This window comes from Opisthorchis viverrini (assembly GCF_000715545.1).
Source record: "Opisthorchis viverrini unplaced genomic scaffold opera_v5_410, whole genome shotgun sequence".
Taxonomy (NCBI): domain Eukaryota; kingdom Metazoa; phylum Platyhelminthes; class Trematoda; order Opisthorchiida; family Opisthorchiidae; genus Opisthorchis; species Opisthorchis viverrini.
In genome coordinates this window covers 4,847-26,637 of record NW_008752068.1, presented here as the reverse complement: position 1 = coordinate 26,637, position 21,791 = coordinate 4,847, and the positions used below count along the sequence as shown (strand labels likewise).

Sequence of the window (21,791 nt, the reverse complement as noted above, 5' to 3'; positions counted from 1 at the left end):
TAAGAGCAGTTGAAACCGAGCCAGTTCACACAGAAAACCTCAAACAGACAGACATTGTCTGGTTACCAGAGTTCATACCACTATTGTTGTGGAATCACGAGATTAACTGGATGAAATATCCCGCGGATCAGAATGCATGCTCCAAGAAGAGGCTATCGGTGACAGCAGTATTGGATACTGAAAAACCCTTTACTTGGCATAGCACATAACTGTAGACTTCCATCAAATTCCAGGGGTCGAGATGGCTCAGTGGTAAATGAGCGAATTTACTAACCGGAAGGTCCATGGTTCGAACCCGAGCTCTGCCTCTCGACTTCACTATCTATACTTGGGCAACCAGGCAGTATCCCAGCTCTCGTTCATCCTTCTGGAGGCGTTGCAGTTAGGCACCGAAAGGGTGCTACAGCTGAACGATTTTTTGATTTCCAAAGCTCCAAGAAGAGGCTATCGGTGACAGCAGTATTGGATACTGAAAAACCCTTTACTTGGCATAGCACATAACTGTAGACTTCCATCAAATTCCAGGGGTCGAGATGGCTCAGTGGTAAATGAGCGAATTTACTAACCGGAAGGTCCATGGTTCGAACCCGAGCTCTGCCTCTCGACTTCACTATCTATACTTGGGCAACCAGGCAGTATCCCAGCTCTCGTTCATCCTTCTGGAGGCGTTGCAGTTAGGCACCGAAAGGGTGCTACAGCTGAACGATTTTTTCCCCGATTTCCAAACCTCCTTCTGTGCTAACACCAAATAAATTAGATTTGACAACCGAAAGAGACGAATGTGAACGCTTTGAATGACTGAAATATCAATAGTGGGTTATTCCAAACAACTGTAGAAATACTCGTAGGCACCGAAGCACTGTATTCTCGACCCTTGGCGCCTCGTTGCTCATAAGTATCAAAAGGACCTCCCACATTCAACTGACCATAATCCGAAACGACCGGCAAAGTCAGTCTCATCGCAAGATTTTACTCCTCTCCAGCTCTATTGAATGCTCCAACGCGAACTTACTACCCTATATTTGAGTTGGCACTCAAACTATCAATCCTCTGCTTTTGATCCGCATTCACAGAAAGCCGTACATTTCCTCGTCGCCGCTATTCCAACCGATGACTCCGAAACTCCCCCTCGCTGTCAAGATGTGGTTTCTCAGTGTCAGCACCACCGAGGCAAGCATGCTTATCTCATGAACTCAAGCTTCCGAACATGATGTCCACCTTTGCTCTTTTTGTCACTTAGCAACTTTCAAACGCCACTGACAGACAAAAATCCCCGACGCTGTTCCTTAGGATGTCTGCAATGGAAAACTCTGTCTACCGTTTTTAACATATTTTGACAGCCCCCAAATTTGAGTACCTTAACTGACGTTTACCTGTCATCATCATCATCAACGACAGCATGACATCAGTGCTCAACACCAATGCTTCACTGCCGTACAGCCATGACTTATTTGAAAGCCTTATTGTAAAGAAAAGAATAAAGGTGGACGGGGAAGGGACTTAGTGCTAGCTATACTCCTCTGCCAGGTCATGGGGTGGGCCCCTCTCTGTTTACGCCACTCCGAATTGGGCATGGAAAACAGTCCTCTCTTCGGCAAACGATGGTTCGGCATACGTAACACATGTCCCAACCAACGCAGCTTCTGGTGCTGGGTACATTCTTCAATGGAAGTACCCGTTACATAACCGAAAACACGCTTTCTAACTGCCTCCTTACTGATTCGCTGACACCAACCCACACGAGCTATGGTTTTGAGACAACGATTGTCGAACACCTGAAGACGTCTCTGTTCCGCTGCTCGAATAGGCCAAGTCTCACAGCCATACAGCAAAACAGCCCGTACTGTAGCTTGATACACTCGTCCCTTCAGATTCAGGGATAAACCATTTTGACGCCATAGGTGTCTCAAGTTAGCAAACGCGGCCCGATCCTTGCAGATTCGTGCATTCACCTCATCTGTCACACTACGATCAGAACTAATACAACTTCCAAGGTACTTAAAACGCTCCACAACTTCCAGTACCTCTCCCTGGATCGTAAGGTCGTGTTCAGTGACTGCACGTCCACAAGCTTGACCTTACACTTTGTGGGTGCAAAGTGCATATCAAAGGACGGGATGACTTTGGTCAGTTCATCCAAGAATACTTGCGCCTTCTCCTCCTCTTCGAACATGAGAACGATGTCGTCTGCATATTCCAGATCGACAAGGTTTTCTTCACTGGCTATTTGAACACCAGGGTTTTGGAGACCCTCCAGCTTTCGTCTCATTATTTCATCGATCACAAAGTTAAAAAGGAATGGAGAGAGTGGGCATCCCTGACGGACACCGCTTTGTGTGCGGAAGCTTTTGGAGAGCTCTCCGTACACTGTACAAACCTGTATCTACGTACATTATGGTGTCCGCACTTTGTGATGATAGTTTGGGTCGTTCTCTTGTTCCTATATGAATCCCTGTTGCCTCACATTTAACGCATTTGGCTCCGGACTATCAGTTCCTCTGTCTCTCGTTAACCATTCATGTGAGCAGACATATTGAGTCAAAAGATCGAAGTGGGGCACCTCAACCAAACCCCCTTGCAGCTCTTCGCTCACCGGCCATCCCCATCCATCGAATGATGCAATGCGATCAACTCATCCGCAAGCACCCTAGCAACCGTTCCATGTCTCAACCATCACCCAGAAAAGTAAATCAAAATAATCAATTGTTTGCCGCAAACGATCTGATCCACATTGCAGCCTTCAAATGTCAAATGGGCAACAGACATCTCTCATTGAAACCTCACCTTCTCTTTGTTGATGTATGTTTTCTCCGAAACACATAAACTACCCCACTTCTATCGCGCACCTCAATCCGTACACTTCTCAGTCTTCGGGTATATGGTGACACTGATGCAATTGCTCCTGTTATCTGTGTTGCGAAATTCGCATTTGGGCCGAAGGCTGAAAGTGCTTCATTGGACTACATTCCAATAAACTCATCTCCGTATTGTGCGGTTGTGTGGCTCATTGAAGATCAACACAAACTGATCCGGTACGCGGAGTTCATTAGTCGGACCAGCATGCGCCCTGACAGAGTGCAATTCTTCTCCAGATCTCTCGCGACTCCACTGGTCAGCAAGAACAATCGATTGAAAACAACGGAAATAGTTCTGCGACGGATTATACGGACGCGCCAGTTGAACAACTAAACCAAGAATAAACATAATTAGGTGGCATATTCGGAGTCGACGCTAAGTGTACAGAAAAAGGAAAACGACTGTTTCAGTGTGTTGACCAGCGTCTGTTCCTTGCATGTACAAACTTTCAAAGAAAACATTCATCTCGGTTTACCTAGAGACCACCAACTGCAACAGTCACGGACTCATTTGGACCATGTAGCAGTACCGATGCAGAGCCGCAAATTAAAGATTTCCACTATTTCTAGGGTGTGCGACTCGACTCCGATTATACGATTGTGCGGCCTCGGTTATCATTTCGCCTTCCGTCAACATCACACGTACCGAAGTACAGTAATTCCATTCACCATATTAGATAAATTCCAGAAACTGAAGAGTATCAAGCTAACCTGGCTGGAAAGCTACTGGAATCGCATATCAATTAGAATGACGAACAGTGCTTGGGGGTTGAATGAAATCGAGTTTGAAAAGTTATGCTTTCAAAAATGTCAGTTCAAGACATCCGAACGAAAACTGGATATCGTCGAGATAAACGAAAATCTCATTGTGTCATAAAAGCCATACTAGCAACTGGCATTTTCACCGAAGACCGAACAATCAAGAGCTCCAAGAACTTCAGAACACTTGTAGATTGTTAAGACACAGGGAGCAGGCTGCGGCCAACAGCCACGCCCTATTTTAGCTTCTTTAATCAACTGACAACAAGAAGACGAGTATCAGCGAAAAAAGACGGAACGGAAATTTACCACCAAAATAATGGTCTTCAGCGATAGACTGAACACTTCAAAGGACAGTTCAGCTGGCCGCCTATATTACAACCGAAACAACCCAGATTGCCTGAGTGGAACTTCGGTACCAGGTCACTGTGAGCAACAGAAATCCAGCGTGACATATCACTTCTTCAACGTGACAACGCACCTGGCATGGATGGTTTGCAACTCGCACACTACAAAGAAGATGGCGAGGTCCTGGCGAACAGGTTGACGACCTTACTGCGGATGATTGGGGGCAAAAACAGAATAATAGTGGAACGGGTTTGCTAAACAGTCACCCCAGTCTTAAAAAAAGGGAAAGAACTTCAGACGAAAACCATCGCGGCATCAGTATGGAAGCCGCCGCATCTAAGGTGCTATCTGGCATAAGTTTGCGCAGGGTTGATCGACTATCGCGAGAGAATCGTGAGAATCAAGCTGAGTTTCGCTCTGGTCAAGGATGCATCGACCATTTCATTATCTTGGGGCAAGATCATGGACAGCGCCACACATTCAAACATCCCATGTTGGTCGCTTTTCTGGATATGAAAGCTGCTTTTGAGTCCGTTGGTCGTCGGAAAATTTGGTGGTGTTTAGCGATCAAGGGTGTTCCAAATTTATATCCCTTATAGGGGCTTTGTATGTGGACTCCTGTGGGCGCGTACGAGTATACGGGAGCTTTAGTCTGAGTTCACAACGGCCAGAGGTGTTGGAGAAGGCTGCCCTCTCTCACCTTTCCTCTTTAATTCTGGCATTGATGTGCTGCTTGAAATTTCTCTACCTGCCTCTGAAACTTCGGGGATCGAAATGCTTCGAGGATTTTTAATCACAGACACTGAGTGCACGGATGATATTGCTATCCTTAGTTCAGATCCTTCAAAAATGCAAATATTTCAAGTAACCTAAATAATTCTGCTGCACAGTTTGGTATGCACTTCGCGCCTGCAAACTGTAATGTGCTGCTGCGAGGCTGGGTGACATCAAACCTAAACCTCAGCCAATCGACGTGGTAAATAAATTTGTCTATCTGGGAAGTTGTATGAGTTCCAGTGGACTGGTGGGAGATGAGATTACTTCCAGAATCGAGAAGGCCTGGATAGCTTTTGTCAACCTCCGACATCTGTGCCGCCGACGTGACGCCACTTTCTCCGTCAAGGGCAGAATTTATACTGCGGCACTGCGAGCAATACTTCTTTATGGGTCAGAAACGTGGCGTCTACGCGCAGAGGAAATATGAAAAATGTTAGTGTTTGACCATCGGTGTCTCCGAAGCATTGGTCGAGTCCGTTGGAAATAACTGATTGGTAATACTGAGGTACGTTAGATGGTCCTAGGAAGAAGGAACTGGGTTACTCACGTTTCATAAGGCTACGCTGGCTTGCATATGTGCTCTGCATACCAGAGCCCGTCTGCCTTGCAGAGCTCTTTTCATCCAGCGCTGTGCTGAGTGGAAAAGACAGAGGAATGGACATGACAACTGAGTAAGGAAACACTAACCAGTAAACTAGGCCGAGTCGACAACTGCCGCTTCCCTAGATGGGGACGCCGGGACGCAACTCACCAATGGTTGTGCAGTCAGCGGCGATCACACATCAAAGCTATCCCCTTCAATGCGTAGCTCCTGGTTCCCCAACTCACCAATGGTTGTGCAGTCAGCGGCGATCACACATCAAAGCTATCCCCTTCAATGCGTAGCTGCCTGGTTCCCAAACAAACTGAACATCCCATCGCCTACGAGGCTTGTGTGTCCCACACTGCCACACTTTTCGTTGATGGAAACTGTAGCAGCTGAGACCAGTACACCCATAGTATATGGTTTATAGCTGATGTAGTGAAATAACTGATGTGAGCTCTGGCAGAAATAAGCTCAGCGTTGCGGAGATCATCAATTCTGGCTTGTTTACCATGTTTGGGAATAGACTTGCAAATGTTTCGTGACCATACGAGGAGACAGTGTCAGCGTCACCCGAACGTGAGCTGAAATAAACTTGTTCCATAATTAGATTTCAAATGTGGACACAACTTAAGCAGATCCCACTGAATGGTGCATATTTTATTTTCATAATCATAGACGCAAGTGAAGTAAAGTAAACACTATCAACTACCAGGACGAAAAAGCCATACTTGCAAAGTCCCACTTGTTCCGGCGACCAGCTAAACGGTTTGGCCATTAGATAGAGAAATAAGTAATTGCCTTCCGGTAGCAACACAAGGTTGATTGAGAATATCACCAAAAGCGCCAAGATCGACATCGGATTGTGAGTGGACAAGATCTAGCAGAAAAAATGCAAGGGTATTTTCCTTGATAAGCCTCGCAAGATTTCAAACAGGCTTCAGCAAATGAGGATGAACATTTGATAAGAGTAACAAACGTAACCGGGGTTGCATTTACATCCAACCATATATGATCCAATTGAGCATGAAATGAAAAAGTTGGCAGGTGGACAGAGTTTATTACTTTCTGATCCAAATTACGATAGTTCTATGTTCACACTATTTATTCCCTACAGGATTACCATGGTTGTCGATGTGTTTCATCGTATGTGAAAAGCCAACTACCTCAAATTTTCAATGGAAAGTGACCTTTTACTATTCTGAGGCCACTAACATTTTTTGAGCATAATACTCGGAATCTGCGAACAGTGCTAACATTTCAAGTAAGTCTATTTTTGAGTTCGTCGTCTGAGACTAGGTCAAAATATGGTGAAGTAGTGCTCGAGTAAACCTTTGGACTCATCAAAGCTAGTGTTCGCCGCGCCTAAACAGTGAACTTTCATTCTCTCAACATAGGATGGTTTAGTTGAAGTTATACGTTGATTCGTGAATTCTAACGTCATTGACGTAAAACGCGCCAAGGATGCCTCGCACTTAAATTGAGTTACTTTCCAATATTACGAAGGACCTTTCATTGGTAAGATACTATTCATAGACTTAACCGAAAACTCCTATAGGATCGACTAAAATATTCGCCTTTTTGGGATCTACGATAGGTTTCCATCAATTCCAATTAGTACAAGAAAACTGAACGGCACATACATGGGGTAACGCACTGGTTTGCAAATTGAGATAGTGCACACGGGCTAAGGTTGATTTGCAAAGGAATGTTTGACTCCAAATATGTCCAATTCGGTGTGCACGTATGCGTACCTATTTTATGTACCCGGACAGTGGGTAGTCACCAAAAAGGAACCAGAGTGCACCCGGCACATGCCAACACCCATCACTTGTTGGTATTTCTCAGTGCCACAGATCATGCAGTCTTCTAGTCTCATACGTTTGGGATCCACACACAGACAAACTACCTGCAGCGGTCATATACCGTAATAACCACATAACTAAACGAATGAGGCAAGACAGATTCACTCACCGATGTTATACTTCTCAACAGTGATTTGAACTTGGCAAGCAAATCGCTAGGTGTGGGACAAATGTTCGACCGACCATTTACGGGTGCATTGGAGGGGACAAGTGTAGCGTCGTTCGAGAGTGGAATGACGAGAGGTTTTCCTGTCTCGGGAAGTATCCAAATGAAAATTACAGAGAAGCAAAATACGCCTAACATGCACAGCTGCGATTCAATAAAACCGTAACGTTCCACAACCGAACCTGGAGAAAAGAAAAAAATCTACACAGGGTTTGTGGAAAAACCGATAGGAAAGATAATAGAGGTGATGGATCGTTGGTTAAACAACCGGATACCTGTCGGACCGTTTCGCCTCTTACACTATTTGCATTTGAAGTCCGTGTAAAACCTGACTCTGTACCACTGCGTCTACCCTGAATGGAACTAATTAGTGGCATCCCTCACGAGGCTCTCTTAAATTCCCTCTGTTGCATTTAATAACAATAGAAGCATGGAGCACAAAGAATCAAAAGAATCATTGTCCCTGCTTTTGGAAAAGCGCTGGATACTGTTTCCGAAACACATCTTACCGTACAAGAGAGCGAGGACAACGAAAACGAAAAACTCACCGATAAAACCGTTAGCTGCAGCCATCCCTAAAGCCATCGTACCGTCAAACGCGCCCAGAATAACCAAACGACGTCGTTCTTGTCTTGTTCTTTTAGCTATTTCATCCGGCGATAAATTAACCTTTGTGTCGATCGAAGTACTTGTCACATCTGTCAAGCATACATTAACTTGCATGATGAAACAGATCGCTCCACCCCCCAACAGCCCAGAAAAACAGGATCCTAAGATTGTCAGTGACACGGGCAAACGCAGAAAGATTATAAGTGCTGATGAGGGAAGTAGAAAAAGCGCGAAATTATCAGGTTAATTACAGTGTGACAAAATACCTCGTAAAAATTGAAGTCAACAGTGCAGATAGACTGACAAAACCTCTGGTTTACCGATTTCTCATGGAGAAAATGGGTAAGTTTCATTTTTACTCAATGGGACTGCAAAAACTGTGACGAATTAATCGAGGCCATTATATAATTGCCCACTTACAAAAAGACCAGCCTCAGACGAGACTACTGGTTAGATGGGACCACTCTTGGTTGACCTCTTGAATCGCACTCAATGAGTCAAGTTCCACATAAAAAAGACCGCTCTTTCTAGGCCTTATAAGATGGCATCTCCCGGGGTGAATGACTACGTCAGGATATGGCCTTTAAAATAGAAAGCAGGGCAACTGCACACTAACCGCAAACCAAGGAATAAAAAAATAAAAATTGTCCCTTCTAAACAGGGCAAACTTATGTTAAAAGACCCACAAAATATTTTATGTATCATCATCAACATCATATTCAGCTGTAAAATCGGTCTCCGCCGTCATAGTTTCGTTCGCTGATGATCTGGGGTTATAAGATTAGATAGTTAAGCAATGAAGGCGGTAGCTATATACTTGATATATGAACTTATAAATGTCAACAGATATTTCATTAAGGAGAACGGCAGCTTTCAATTCAAGAAAGACAACCCTTGTTGGGTTCTGGAAGCAATGCCCTTGTTCCAGCATCTGTCAGAAGTAGAAAATGTGGCCGATGTATCCCTTTTTAATAGGTAAGCCAGCGTGGTTTTCACGAGTTTTTCTCTCTCTGCGTGTTGAGTAGACCTCCGGAACATAAGACCAGCGAGCATCTTCAATGCCACACCAACCAAACTAGTACCACGGTGGTTTCCACACAACGTGCGCGTACCCTTTTCGAAGATAGGAATGATTGTCGATGTGCCTCATTCTGCGGATAATTTCTCTTCGCTCCATATAGAAACAGCAAGTCTTGTCAGACGTGTAACCAAGGGTTCCCCACCTTCTTTGACACAAACTATCCGGTCCTGGTGCCTTTCCACACGTCAACACGGATATTTCGCACTTTATTTTTATCTTCTGACGAACAATGAAGGTTGGCATTCCATTCACCCACACGCATTGTCTACAGGGCCTGTGTTGCCGACTAGCTAAACTGATCTTCGAAGTGTTCGGCCCATCTTTTCAATTGGCATTTCCCAAGTGAATTGTTGAGCTGCCTTTCACTCACCATTCAACTGACACAGCTTTTTTTCCACAAATCGACCATGTTATGTGGTACAGGGTGAGACGCTTTCTTGTGACAAAGACCTTCTTCATCTTTTGAGCCTTCATTTTCCACTAAAGATCTCGGCCTTTCCCTAGACTCTCCACTAGTTTGCACTCGAGGGATTTGCGTACACTATCGTAATCGTTACCTAACCGTACGAATTTCATAGCATCAACCAGGATTGAGGAATTCGACGATATCCAGCAGTTATCTAATCGTATCGGAGAAGTCGGACAGAGAGCTTTGAACGTGGCGATCATAACTACTTTCACACCTTGTCAAGCTTCATCCACGAGGCACATCCATCCTGGCCATCTTGAATCGCCTCAAAGCCTCCTGGCGGTCGGCCGGTGTGTCGGACACCGCCTGAAGAGCTTCCTTCGCGGCGAACCAGTCCAGCCTTCGAGGGCCCCTTCTGGCCGCATCCAGGTCCGCTTCGCCCGGCCGCCTGAAGAGCTTCCTTCGCGGCGAACCAGTCCAGCCTTCGAGGGCCCCTTCTGGCCGCATCCAGGTCCGCCTTCGCCGGCCTCTGAGGAGGGTCTTCATGGCCGCCAACTTACCCCGGTCGGTCTCCAGTCCAGCGCCCCCTGCAACATCCTCGAAACCCTCCAGATTAATTACGCATGCTTCACAGTTTACACCGGTTAAACTATGTACTCTGCATGCCAAGGGATTGACCGTCTAGCAGAGCTCTCTTTATCCAGCCCTGTGCTGAGTGAAAGTGATTGAGAAGTGGACGCTGTAGATATACAGTCATCGGTTCTATTGGGTTCTGAGTTGACAGCACGTGAAACCAGTCTTTTGTCACCATGCCTGATCCCCTGCGCGATGCTTTCACATATTTCATAGGACAGCCGACGTGATGATCTCCTAACGTAATCTATTCGACGACAGCAGATAAAGGCAAAGAAAAACCTCACCGAAAAAGAACAGGTGCGTATCGTCATTTGTCTGACGCCTCCGGCCTGGTACGATGTACAACATACTAGCTGCCGCACCAGATAATGGATAGAACACACATACACACAGACAGGGATTCGAAAATGCAAATCACACAGCAATGTTAGTTCACTCTCAATACCTGAACATGCAGATTGATCATATTGATTCGTGGACACTCAGTTGCATCGACCAAAGTACGATGCGAAGCAAACCGTTAGGAAATTCAATGTCATTTTTAAGTAGTAAAAAACCCACGGCACTCACCAAACATACAGCTACACATGCTCTGTCCGAGTAGCGTCAATCCCAGGGCCAATCGACGTCCGCGCTGATCAGATAGGCGTCCAACGATGACAGAAGGGAATATGCCCAAAGCCAAGGAGACCCAAACAGATGTCGATAAGAGACGAGCTGCTTTTGCTTGTGCCTCTGCTTCTTTGCTACGGTCTTGTTCAGCAGATACATTTCTATGGAAAAAGTCACACAGCAAAAAGCATCCTGACTATAAAACATAGTTCGGGACGTAAATAAGAGGCGAGTGAAAATCTAACAGGAATATAAAACAGTATAAATATGGACAGCGGGACGCAGTCTTTGTGGGGTATTCTGACAATAAGATGACAATATGTAAAGTAGCATGCTCTCGTCTGAATTCCAGCTGGACAGAGTCACCTTTTTTTCTTCAAGAACGCCAAAAATGACATAAATAGGCAACAAAATACTACTGGGCCGCAGCGTTTATGGAATAGCGCCTGCATAAATAATAATAATAATAATAATAATAATAATAATAATAATAATGAAAAAACGATTCTTCGGCTGTAGCACTCTTTCCGCACATAGATGCCATACCACCCGAAGAAAACACGACGCTTAGGGAACCGCCAGGCTGCCCGGAGCTTGACAAGAGCATTCGAGATGCCAATGTTCGAATCACGGACCTTCCGCATAGTAAATTAGCACCTTGACCATTGAGCTATCTCAAGCTCAGTCTCCACAACAGGCAAATCTACATGGCAATCCAGTTAGATCGTGTTGTTTGTGCCAACCTTACGTTGGTGGAACACTGAGCTATTACAACTTGAAAGTCCACGAAGCCTTTCCTTCAAATGTACATACATGTGTCTGTGTGAAGCATAGTAATGAGGAATAAGATGGAGCAACTTGCTGCCTCCATCAACCATAGCGAGATTCCAACAATTACACTCCCATGTAATCCGTCAGAACCAAATAAGAACCAAGTAAGTAGGAAATCCGGTCTTCACAAAATATGAAAACCTACATATAGGTCAAACATGCCCACGGATATGAGGACTCAACTGTGAAAGGCAAGTCACTGATCGCATATGACATCAAAATGATGCGGAAGATGAGCCACAAGGTGAATTATTCATACAGGTGAATGCATATCCATGCTGTAAAACCCCTTGTTCGCTCATAAAAGGTGAATATAGTGCAGGAGGCAGGGATACTAGAGTCAAAGGTGATAGGACCGATCGAGATCGGTGGCTCCAGATGTGTGAATACTGTGGATGGCACTGCTTTCAGAAAGCTGTGATCGGTGGAATTACTAGATGTTTTCACTGAAGCGCTGTTCTTCAAGTTCGTATCTGTCAACACAGTAGACTATTGATGACTATGATTATTTTCGTATGCTTGAGTCTGAGAAGTAACCTTTGAACAGCTTTCTTCTTGTCATCTCTGAAAGCAACTACCCCTCGATGCCCTTCTTACTAAGTTCAATCGGGTTTTCCATTGACTCACTATTTACGAATGGGCCCATCGAGTGGAAATCAAGCTCACAAGGTTAAGGTATTCCGAGAAACTCGGCAATTGGGTCAACCCGCCAATGAATCGCCAAGACACAACTTCACTTTCTCTCGACAAACGACACGCTCTCATCGAATAGGCGATTCGACTCTACGATGATAGTGTAGGGGTGTTAAAAGATCTCATTTTGGGTCGGATCACGGTGATCACCACGGCCAGAAAGTAAACGACCATGGACAAACGGACGAGTGATTTAATGTTCAGTTGAATTTACCTATCTGTGAACGGCTCCCCTCGTGCGACCAACGTTTCTTAGAAGGATCACAAGAAAAACATAGATGTGGTGAATGTAAACAGTTGACCAAACTTACACCACACTAAAGTGCCATGTCCGGTAATTTAAACAGTGCGTTTAGATGTGCCGATAAGTTACCTAGCCGCCGGGATATCCGGAAGCAATATCAAAAGATTTACAGGAGAATGGGCCAAGTAAACGACACGCGATTTTGCGATTACGTACATCCAGGTCAACTGCTTAATAGGACTAATATCGCTCTACAACTATGTATGGAGGACGCCTCCCACCATCGCCCTATACTTTACTCGTGGTGTGGTTACGACCTTGGTTTACACACTTCTGATGGAACGATTGGATTTAACTACTCGTTTTGTTCACGACGAGGCTGACCAAGTGATGAAAGTTCGCTGAGTTCCCTCGGACGCCTTAAAGATTTGAAATCATTCATCAACACCTGGACTTTCGGACAGCTCTATTAACACTTATAATTTCGAAATGGGTCCCGAAAAGACCGAATTGTCCATTGTATTTGTTTTGATGCTACACTTCTGAACGGCATATTATTTTTTAGCTAGACCTAGACAGATATTCACGTGATTTTGTCATTCACGGTTGATTTCAGTGACTGAGCAACCAGAACTTCCCGAAATAACGCCGCACTGGTCACATGGCTGTCTGGCTCCCTATCGGCGAACTGGATTCTGTGGCGAGTCACAAAAGGACCTGCACTGCGCATGGTTGTTGTGGCTCAGACACGTGCAAGGGTGTAGGCTAAACTGTGATCACCATACCTACTGAAATGGCCCGTCTCATCCAAACGAAGCACCGGAATTGAGCTTGATCAGATGACTCAAATTTAGTTTATGATGTTCCAACTCTGGAAGTGAACTCGAATGATTTTTGATTTCCCATGACACCCTAATTCAACATCGAGTCATCTTCAGATTTATAACCAGAAAAATTTTGGATACTCGTTATAGTACCCGAAGAATTTTAACGATGTGTTCTAGAAATCCTTGGGCGTACTAACGCGAAAAAGGCATTTGTTATCAACGGTGTAAATAAACATCAGATTTACTCAATCAACCATCTCCCAACCATGGAATCCGATTCGATTGGGTGAGTCCTAGATTTATCACCTATGATTGATGTTGGTTAATGTACCCATCTTCTGCATTCTCCCCACATCCCGTTTCATACTGGTTGTGTCCAAAGAACGCTCCTGTATCGCTCAAATTTATACGGCAAAAGTACGAAAATGAGCAACGAACACCGTAGCTGGAATGAAAGTCTTTTCACTCTGGCGGATCCGCCACGCTAGGACGGGTGTGACTTGTAGCTACCTCACTTGTTTTAACCGGTCCGATAAAGCCGTGTGCAGGAATGTGGCCTGTGTCACGTGCGAATAACTCGAGCCATAGTGAGGAGTCGGATATTCGGCCGGATTAGGGGGGGGGGGAACTGCGAAAGGCAGAGCACCAAGAGAATTACCTCACTTCATAAGACTAATTCCGTTTGATGGATAGAATGTCACATGCGCTTATATCTCAAAAAAAGATATTTCTCCTATTTGTTCTAGTATCTGACGATGAGTGTACTAGCAAAAAAACTAGTTTCGGAAAGCAGCCACAAACAGATCAAGGCCAGTTGTAGCTGCGCGAGCCATAATTTTGATATTTGTGTAGTACATTCCATTGCAGGAAATTCGGTTGAGTAATCAGTCTGTCTGAAGACACAAATGCACGCACAAGGCCGAGAAAAGAGAATTTCGTGCATGAGCCGGCTTCCTACCATTATTAGACGCTACAGGAGACCAAACAGATGAGAGCATTTACTGAAACAGGGATCGCATCAACGGTTAGATTGACACGATCAACAGGAAGAGAAGCTGCTATCCGACGGAATAGTTAACGGTGAAACATACCAACTGGGATGCGAGTGACTATCAATGCGACGGGTTATCACACACACACAGCGGAATATTCAGTTCGATTTGTATGCCATGTGGATGATCAAGCTTCATATGAACCTGGTGTAGACATCAACAGATCTAACCCATAGCTGTTATACTTGAAAAATTCAACTGGGATGTGAGACAAACGTAGATTAGCGAGAACCAAACTACATGAACTCGACACCCTAATAAACATATTATCTAAGCTATTCTGTCACACTGAACCCCGTAAATTTAGCTAGGGTTGCATGACGCAATCACCGTGTGTAACTGCCATCTTAATCGAATACCTCTGCGAATGCTACCAAATTTCCTTACGATTCCATGCAACCATCTCAGTTTCCTGCGCACGGAAATGCCAAAAAAATCAGCAACAGCGCCGATACATGACAGTGGAACTTACGCCATCGCTCGCGATGAAACGGTAGTCACAGGCGGATATGGTAGACCGGCATCATCCAAGTATCTGGAATTTCACAAGGAGAGAACATGGAAGCTGATAGTTTGCCAGAAAGAGAAGCACAGTTAACAATTTAAGTCTAAAAAGTAGCATTAGATATCAGAAAGGTATTTTATTTTGAGTGAATTATCTACAAGTATGGCTGTGAGGTGAACGGATTCTGGCACACTGACACCTACCTAAGGCAGCGAAGCATCACTGTTGAACACGGATATTATGCTGCCGATGATGATGATGGCACATTTACGAGTTATTGAAACGGAATAAATTCCGTATCCTTGTGACGTCAAGACTTCCTGGAAACTATTATAAGGAACCTAGATAAGATTTTCGGTATGATCAGAGAGAAGAGTTTAATTATCTAGGCAGGAGAATAAAAACAACTTCATGTCTAGTTTATAAAAGTACCTATTGGGTTGGGTTGTGTTTCAGATGCAGAGAGCCCGATGGAACATCCTACCCTGGCAATAAGTCACAATTAGAATCCCATTGGACTACTTCACAATTCCTATCAGACGGTCGAGAAATGCCATGAAAATGTCCGAAAAATTATCATAAGAAACTTCTCCCTAAGTGATAACGCATACCACTGTTAGGAGGAAACGCTAACCGTGTGCGGAAATGAGAGGCTTCTAAGGTCATTGATGCAAGGAAACGTATGCTTATATGGTAGCCAGAATATATACGGATTAGCACCACTGAAAAGCAATCATTTCCTCTCGCTACACCAAGTTTAACATTCGACTCCCAGATCCAGATAGACGTCTCCAAGCTTCGATTAACGCACTATTGTGTCCTAGTGCAGTGTACAGTGTTTTTACGCACATCAACGCACTAGTCGGTCGCAACAGATTTCAAGCACGAAAACAACCCTTGCGTGAAGTCTGACTAGTGAGACTTCTAAAGTTGGTTGGGCTATGTACCTCCATCGGGGATGGAAATGGCAATATTTCGCCAACTGAACGCTCGACAAAACTATGAATTATCCATCTAACTATCTGTTCTTTTTAACCACTGATATTTGGAACTTCATCCTTCTTGTCATGAGCGAAGCCCATCAACTCAATGACTCCAGGAAACAGGTAATCCTCAGGCATGGGTTTGCCAAAGTTAAGCATGTATGAGACCAACTTACCGAAAGAACGTCAAAAATGAATGAGTCTGGTGTCATACGAATAAAACCCGCATTATGTATATGACTGATGGATATATTTGGTTAGCAGTCAAGGTTAGTCAACTGAATCCCGTATACAAACGTGCTTTCTGAATAAAAACGAATAGGAAGAATTTGTCATCGCGGGTGAAGTGCGATGGAGACCACAATAACTGACCTGTAGAAAATGTACTGACTGACGATGAAGTGAAAGCCCGCAGCCCACATGGATGTCGTAAACAAAAGAAGGGTAAGTATCGTCACAACATAAATCTTATGATTTCGTCTATTCATTGTCTAATATCTGCCTGAAAGAGAAAGAAACAGCATGAAAGTCACAGATCCATTGTAGACAAGTTTGCACGACCAGAGTATTGCAAACACCAAAGCTTGGAAAAACTACTGCGGTAGGTTAAACTTGCATATGTAAGGAAGAGTCTGGTTCGACCCCATCATTAGGGCACCTATCAGCTTTGTGGAAATATGTCCGTGAAAGGAAATGTCGGTATGATACATCCGACTTAGAAGTCAACCAGTTCTCAAATCTAAAAGCAGAAGACCTTATGACAAAATAAGCGAGATCATTTACTAGACTGAATGTTTTTCTTAAAACACGAACTGACCCATTCACACTCAACCTTAGCTCCTGTCTAGACTTGTGCAACCTAGCAGTATCCCAGCTCTCGTGCTTCCTTCGGATAACACCGCAGGTACGTACCGAAAGGGTGTTATTGTTGAACTATTATCATTATTTTTTGTGAGATTACATACAAAGGTACGAAGGAAGAAGGATTTCTCTTAGGTCTGTATCGCTGGTAGAAAAACGATTCGTTCCACCACACTCGGTGTACAAAAGGAGTCAAAGCTCAAACTGAGACTATGGAAACAATCCAAATGAGCGTGCTTACCGATAGGTCTTAATATGTATCGGATTACACAACAAGAGGATCGACCATTTCAGAATAACGGATAGGTTTTTGCCCTTGGTATGGTTGTGGCAACCAGGGTATATAAAGGCGGACAAAAAGTTTGATATTTCTGGATGTGGATATGACTCAGCTGGGCAAAGCGCCCGATGGAAGTGTTTGATCCGTAACTAACGGCGCGGAAAGGACACCTAAGGACTCCGAATCCAAGGGTGACATCCGAACTGACATCAAGTACATAGAAGTCAACCTCTTAGCCCCTCGCTCTCTTACATGCCTAATTCCCATCGTAATCGTTGCGAAGGACAATGGTGTCTCACTACTATAGCAGGTTAAGTGAATCTTTCAGCTGTTCAGCTGTAGCATCCTTTCATGCTAACTGCCATGCCACCCGAAGGTGGGGGCTAGGTTACTGCCAGGTTGCCCAAGCCTAGGCAGGGGAAGTCGAGAGACAGGTTCGAACCACGGACCTTCCAGTCAGTAAATTCGCGCCCTAACCACTCGGTTAAGTGAATAAGGTCTTACGAATAAAACAAAAATAGGACGCAAAGGATGACCTGACGACGGCCCACAACAAGCACCCAAAGTGCGCATACCACCAACACTCACACACAGCATGAACAGAAAATTACAGCACAAACACCCGCGACATTGGCTAGTCACATCGTTCCCAATGTCTCCAGTCACACGCAGAGAGTCTTCTGGGACCCGTGCTAAAAGGTGACCAGCACCTACAGCCCCGGATTTCCGTAGAATATTTCACTCCCTCTTGCCACATGGAAACTTCTCTACCTCGGCTTCTTTCGTTTGGATTAAGGCATGGAAAACAACGTTCCTCTAGGAAGACGATAATCCAACACGTATGAGGCATTTTAGATTGCAGTATTGGATGCGGTTTTTAAACAAAGTCCCCATTCCCCGATCTAACTAGTGAAAAATCGTTGATGCATGACAATTTCAGATGTAGTTCTGAGCCAGCAGTGGCCGAAGATGTTCCATATGTTCTGTACAGTGCGGATGAAAGCCCCGGAGCAGTACACCGACATATTCTATACTGAAGCAAGCGATATCCGAGGACAAACGGTACACTTTTGACGTCACAATCGGTGCAAATTGGCTAACGGAAGTACAGTTTTGGAGAGTCGTAAGGTTACTTCAAGTCTAATGTAACGCATGAGTGTCCTATGATGTTCTATAGCCTTCAGTGTTGCTACCTGAGTTCCTGGATGTCTATTCAAGGTCTAAACGTTTGGCAGCATAACTGTGTTGTGAGTCCAAAGAGTTGGATGACTGATAACTATTCTGGCTGTGCTTGCGCTCCATCCCCATTTTTAAAAGTATGAACAATACCATCTACGTATTCCAGATCAACAAAGATCTCACCCAAAGTGGCCTGAAAACCGGGTTCAGCGTCACTGTCTCATCAATGATGAAATCCGACCAAAGCAAAAGCCATGAACATCCCTGTTAGGCTTGTGAGGAAAGTTTTGAAGGCTTACTCAAAAAATCTCGCGTGCCAATAAGTGAATAGAAAGTGCATATGGCACTGACGAAATTCCGGGTAATGACTTGTCGTATCAGCACTTTCCAAACAACAGAGCGACCGACAAAATCAAACGTACTTTTGCAGTCAAGGGACACAGATTGTAAGGCGCCTATGTGAATATCGCTACGCCTGAAGGAGCCCATTCCTTCCCCAATGGGAAGGAATACCTCACACACCAAACGGACCTGAGAAAAAACCGAAAGCTTCGTGGAGGACTGAAGCTCAGGGGATGGAGAAGGAATACGATCAGATGCCTCAGTGATTAGAGCGCGATTTTACTAATCGAAAGGTCCGTGGTTCGAATCCGACATCAGCCTCTCGACTTCCCCTGTCTAGGCTTGGGCAGCTTGGCAGTATCTCAGCCCTCGTGCTTCCCTCGGGTTTTATGGTAGCTAGGCACACAAACGGTGTTACAGCTGGATGATTATTATTATTATTATTGCCAGAAACAGCATCACTCTGTGCCACACAACACGATCGAATTATGAAAAAGCAGCGTCATTGGAACGATAGGTGAAAAATATGGCTCAATAATTCACACTCAAAAGTTCAAATTGGAAAAAAAGGCCGACCACTTCGAAGAATAGCTTATCTGGCCTCCTGCAATAGAGACCCTGCAGACAATGCATGTAGAACAGTGGAATATAAACTCTGATCACCCATCAGAAACAATAACTTACAAAATATCCGTGTTGAAATGTGAGAATGCACCGGACCGGATGGTTTATATCTTCAAAGAAGGCGGAGAACCCTTGGTTACATGTCTGACAAAAATTAATGGTACTCTATGGAGCAAAGAGAAAATGCCCGTATAATGGGGCACATCAACAGGCGTTCCTACCTTCAAAAAGGGTAGTTGAACACTATGAAAAACATTGAGGCACAAGCCTGGTAGCTGTGGGATTAAAATGCTCTGTTGTCTTATCCTTAGAAGGTTGACATAACATAGAGAGAGATATTTGTGAAAATTCAACTGGGCGGCGTCCTGAAAGAGGATGTATCGATCACATTTTAACCCCCTGACAGATTTTGAAACAGTGACACTGAATCTAACAGCGAACAATGGTGATATTCCATGACTTGAACGCGGTCTTCGATTTGTGGATCATCAGGCGCTATGGCAGTGCCAATGGAGCAGAGGTCCCCTACTAAATCTTGACCCTTCATGAGGCACTGTACGCCAACTCCCGCAGACGCATGAAGACCCAACAAAAGCCTTCACCTGAGTTGACTACATCAACTGATACCACGCAAGGCTGTCCTCTTTCACCCTTCCTCTTCAAAGTTGCCATTGATATGACCATGGAAAACTCACCCCAAGCCTCTAATACTTGTGGGGTCGAAATGTTCCTAGAGCATTCGCTCAGGGAAGTCGAGTAGGTGGAAGACAGCTCTTCTTGGATCTGATGCGATTGTAATGCAGAAAACATTAAGTAGCCTAAATAACTCTGTCTTGTCTTTTGGCGTATACACACCTGCTTCAAGACTAGATGGGCTCGAACCATGGCCGCATTCTTGCGGATGAGCCCATTGAGGTAGTATACAAGTTTATCTACCTGGGAAGCTGTATAAGTTCCGGTGATTCATCCTCCATCCGGGTTGGGAGGGCCAGAGCAGCTTTGTGAAAATGTATCACCCGAGGCGTGACATCTGCTTATCTGACAAGGATCGAGTTCATAATGCTGCGATGCGCTCCATATTGTTACATGTGTATGAAACCTGATGGCTGCACGCTGGAGACAAAAAACTTTGTGCTTGACCTTCGATGTCTTTGGAGCATTGCCCGAGTCTGCTGGGGACACCGGATCAACAGCTTCATCATTACATTGAATGGTTTTGGGGAGAAATAATTTGGCTGGGATGAATGAACTTATAACACTCCACAGGTTGTACTAGCTTGGTCATGTGCTCCGTATGCCGGTCGACCAACTTGCAGAGCCTATATCCAAACTGTTGCCTTAAATGCACATCTCACTTCCCGATCTCCCCAATGGAAGGTTCACTGACAGCCCTGTATTTAAGTAACAATTATATAAGCTTCCGGCTCCACTAAATAGCCATCTACGCTACTCCAACAAATTATCTGCGAATGTAACTGTTGCAGCCATAACCACAACACCACAATTACGCAATTCTTATAGCTGATGATGGCATAACTTCCAACTTGTTCAGTGCACGTCCGAATATTCCACGAGACAGATTCAGATTGGCAGCAAAAGATTCACATAACTGCGTCAGCCCCATACGGCAATAACAGGATCAGCCATTAGTTATTTAGTAAAATTGTGAGGGTGACCAGGACAAACTTCCTAGGGTTTTGCCTCTCATTTCCAGGATTAGGAAATATCGCACAAATGCGCATCAAGTAATCTACTGAGGGCCTCGGACACCGACATCGCACAGGTATTCACGGGGCAAGATGGCTCAAGTGGTTAGAGCGCGAATATACTGACCTTAAGGTCCGTGGTTCGAACCCGACCTCTACCTCACGGCTTCCACTGTCTGGGGTTGGGCAACAGACAGTATTCCAGTCCTCGTGTAACTTTCTGGCGACATGGCATTTAGGCATCGAAAGCGTGCTACAGCTTAAGAATTTTTTTACAGGTAGTGACAGGAAATATTCCACAAATTCGTTGCCCTAAAAAAAAAACAGAAAAAACAGCGCTGGTAACTTGCACAGCCTGGGTTTATCCAACGTGTACTTGCGTCCAGGATAGGCCATATTTGTTAGAACAAAAACAAATCCACGGCGTGCGCCACCGCCCACTCAAGAAACATGAAGGAAAATCATGATTACACAAGTAAGAACCAGTAGAGGGACATTCGTCAACTCCTGCGCAGGATAAACCCGTTCTGCGCGTTGGGGCCAAACGAAAATCATCCAAGGATCCTAACGGAAACGTCGTTCACACTGGTAAAACATCTCTACCAGGTACTTCGTCAGTCGCTCCACGAAGACCACCTTTTCTCTGCTTGAAAGGAAGCGACTGTCAAGTCACCATTTAAAACTGGTGACCAACTACCGCCCGGCAGCTACAGGCCTATTGGCCTCAATAGCGTACCATGCAAGGTGATGGAACGCATTTTGAAGCGAGCCACCCCAGAGAATCTCATTTCCAACAAATTCATACCTCCAGTTAAACAAAGATTTCCCCAAAACCGTTCATCTGTGACGAGCATGCTCGTATTTCTGAACTGCCTAATCCAAAACTAGGACGAAGGACACATAATGGATATGATATTTTTCGACTTCTCAAAAGCACTCGATGGAGTCGCAAACGTTCCACTGA

General features: G+C 44.7%; 1 protein-coding gene across 1 annotated transcript; it reads right to left on the bottom strand.

The window, feature by feature from the left end:
- Positions 1–1,460: 1,460 nt before the first annotated feature.
- Positions 1,461–19,334, bottom strand: T265_10817 (hypothetical protein; the record flags this gene model as incomplete). Its single annotated transcript, XM_009177296.1, has 8 exons — positions 1,461–1,977; positions 2,025–2,377; positions 7,297–7,535; positions 7,902–8,168; positions 10,659–10,861; positions 14,820–14,882; positions 16,208–16,337; positions 19,182–19,334. 7 exons carry the CDS (start codon positions 16,321–16,323, stop codon positions 1,461–1,463), a joined length of 1,758 nt encoding a protein of 585 aa, XP_009175560.1.
- Between the last annotated feature and the right edge of the window lie 2,457 nt (positions 19,335–21,791).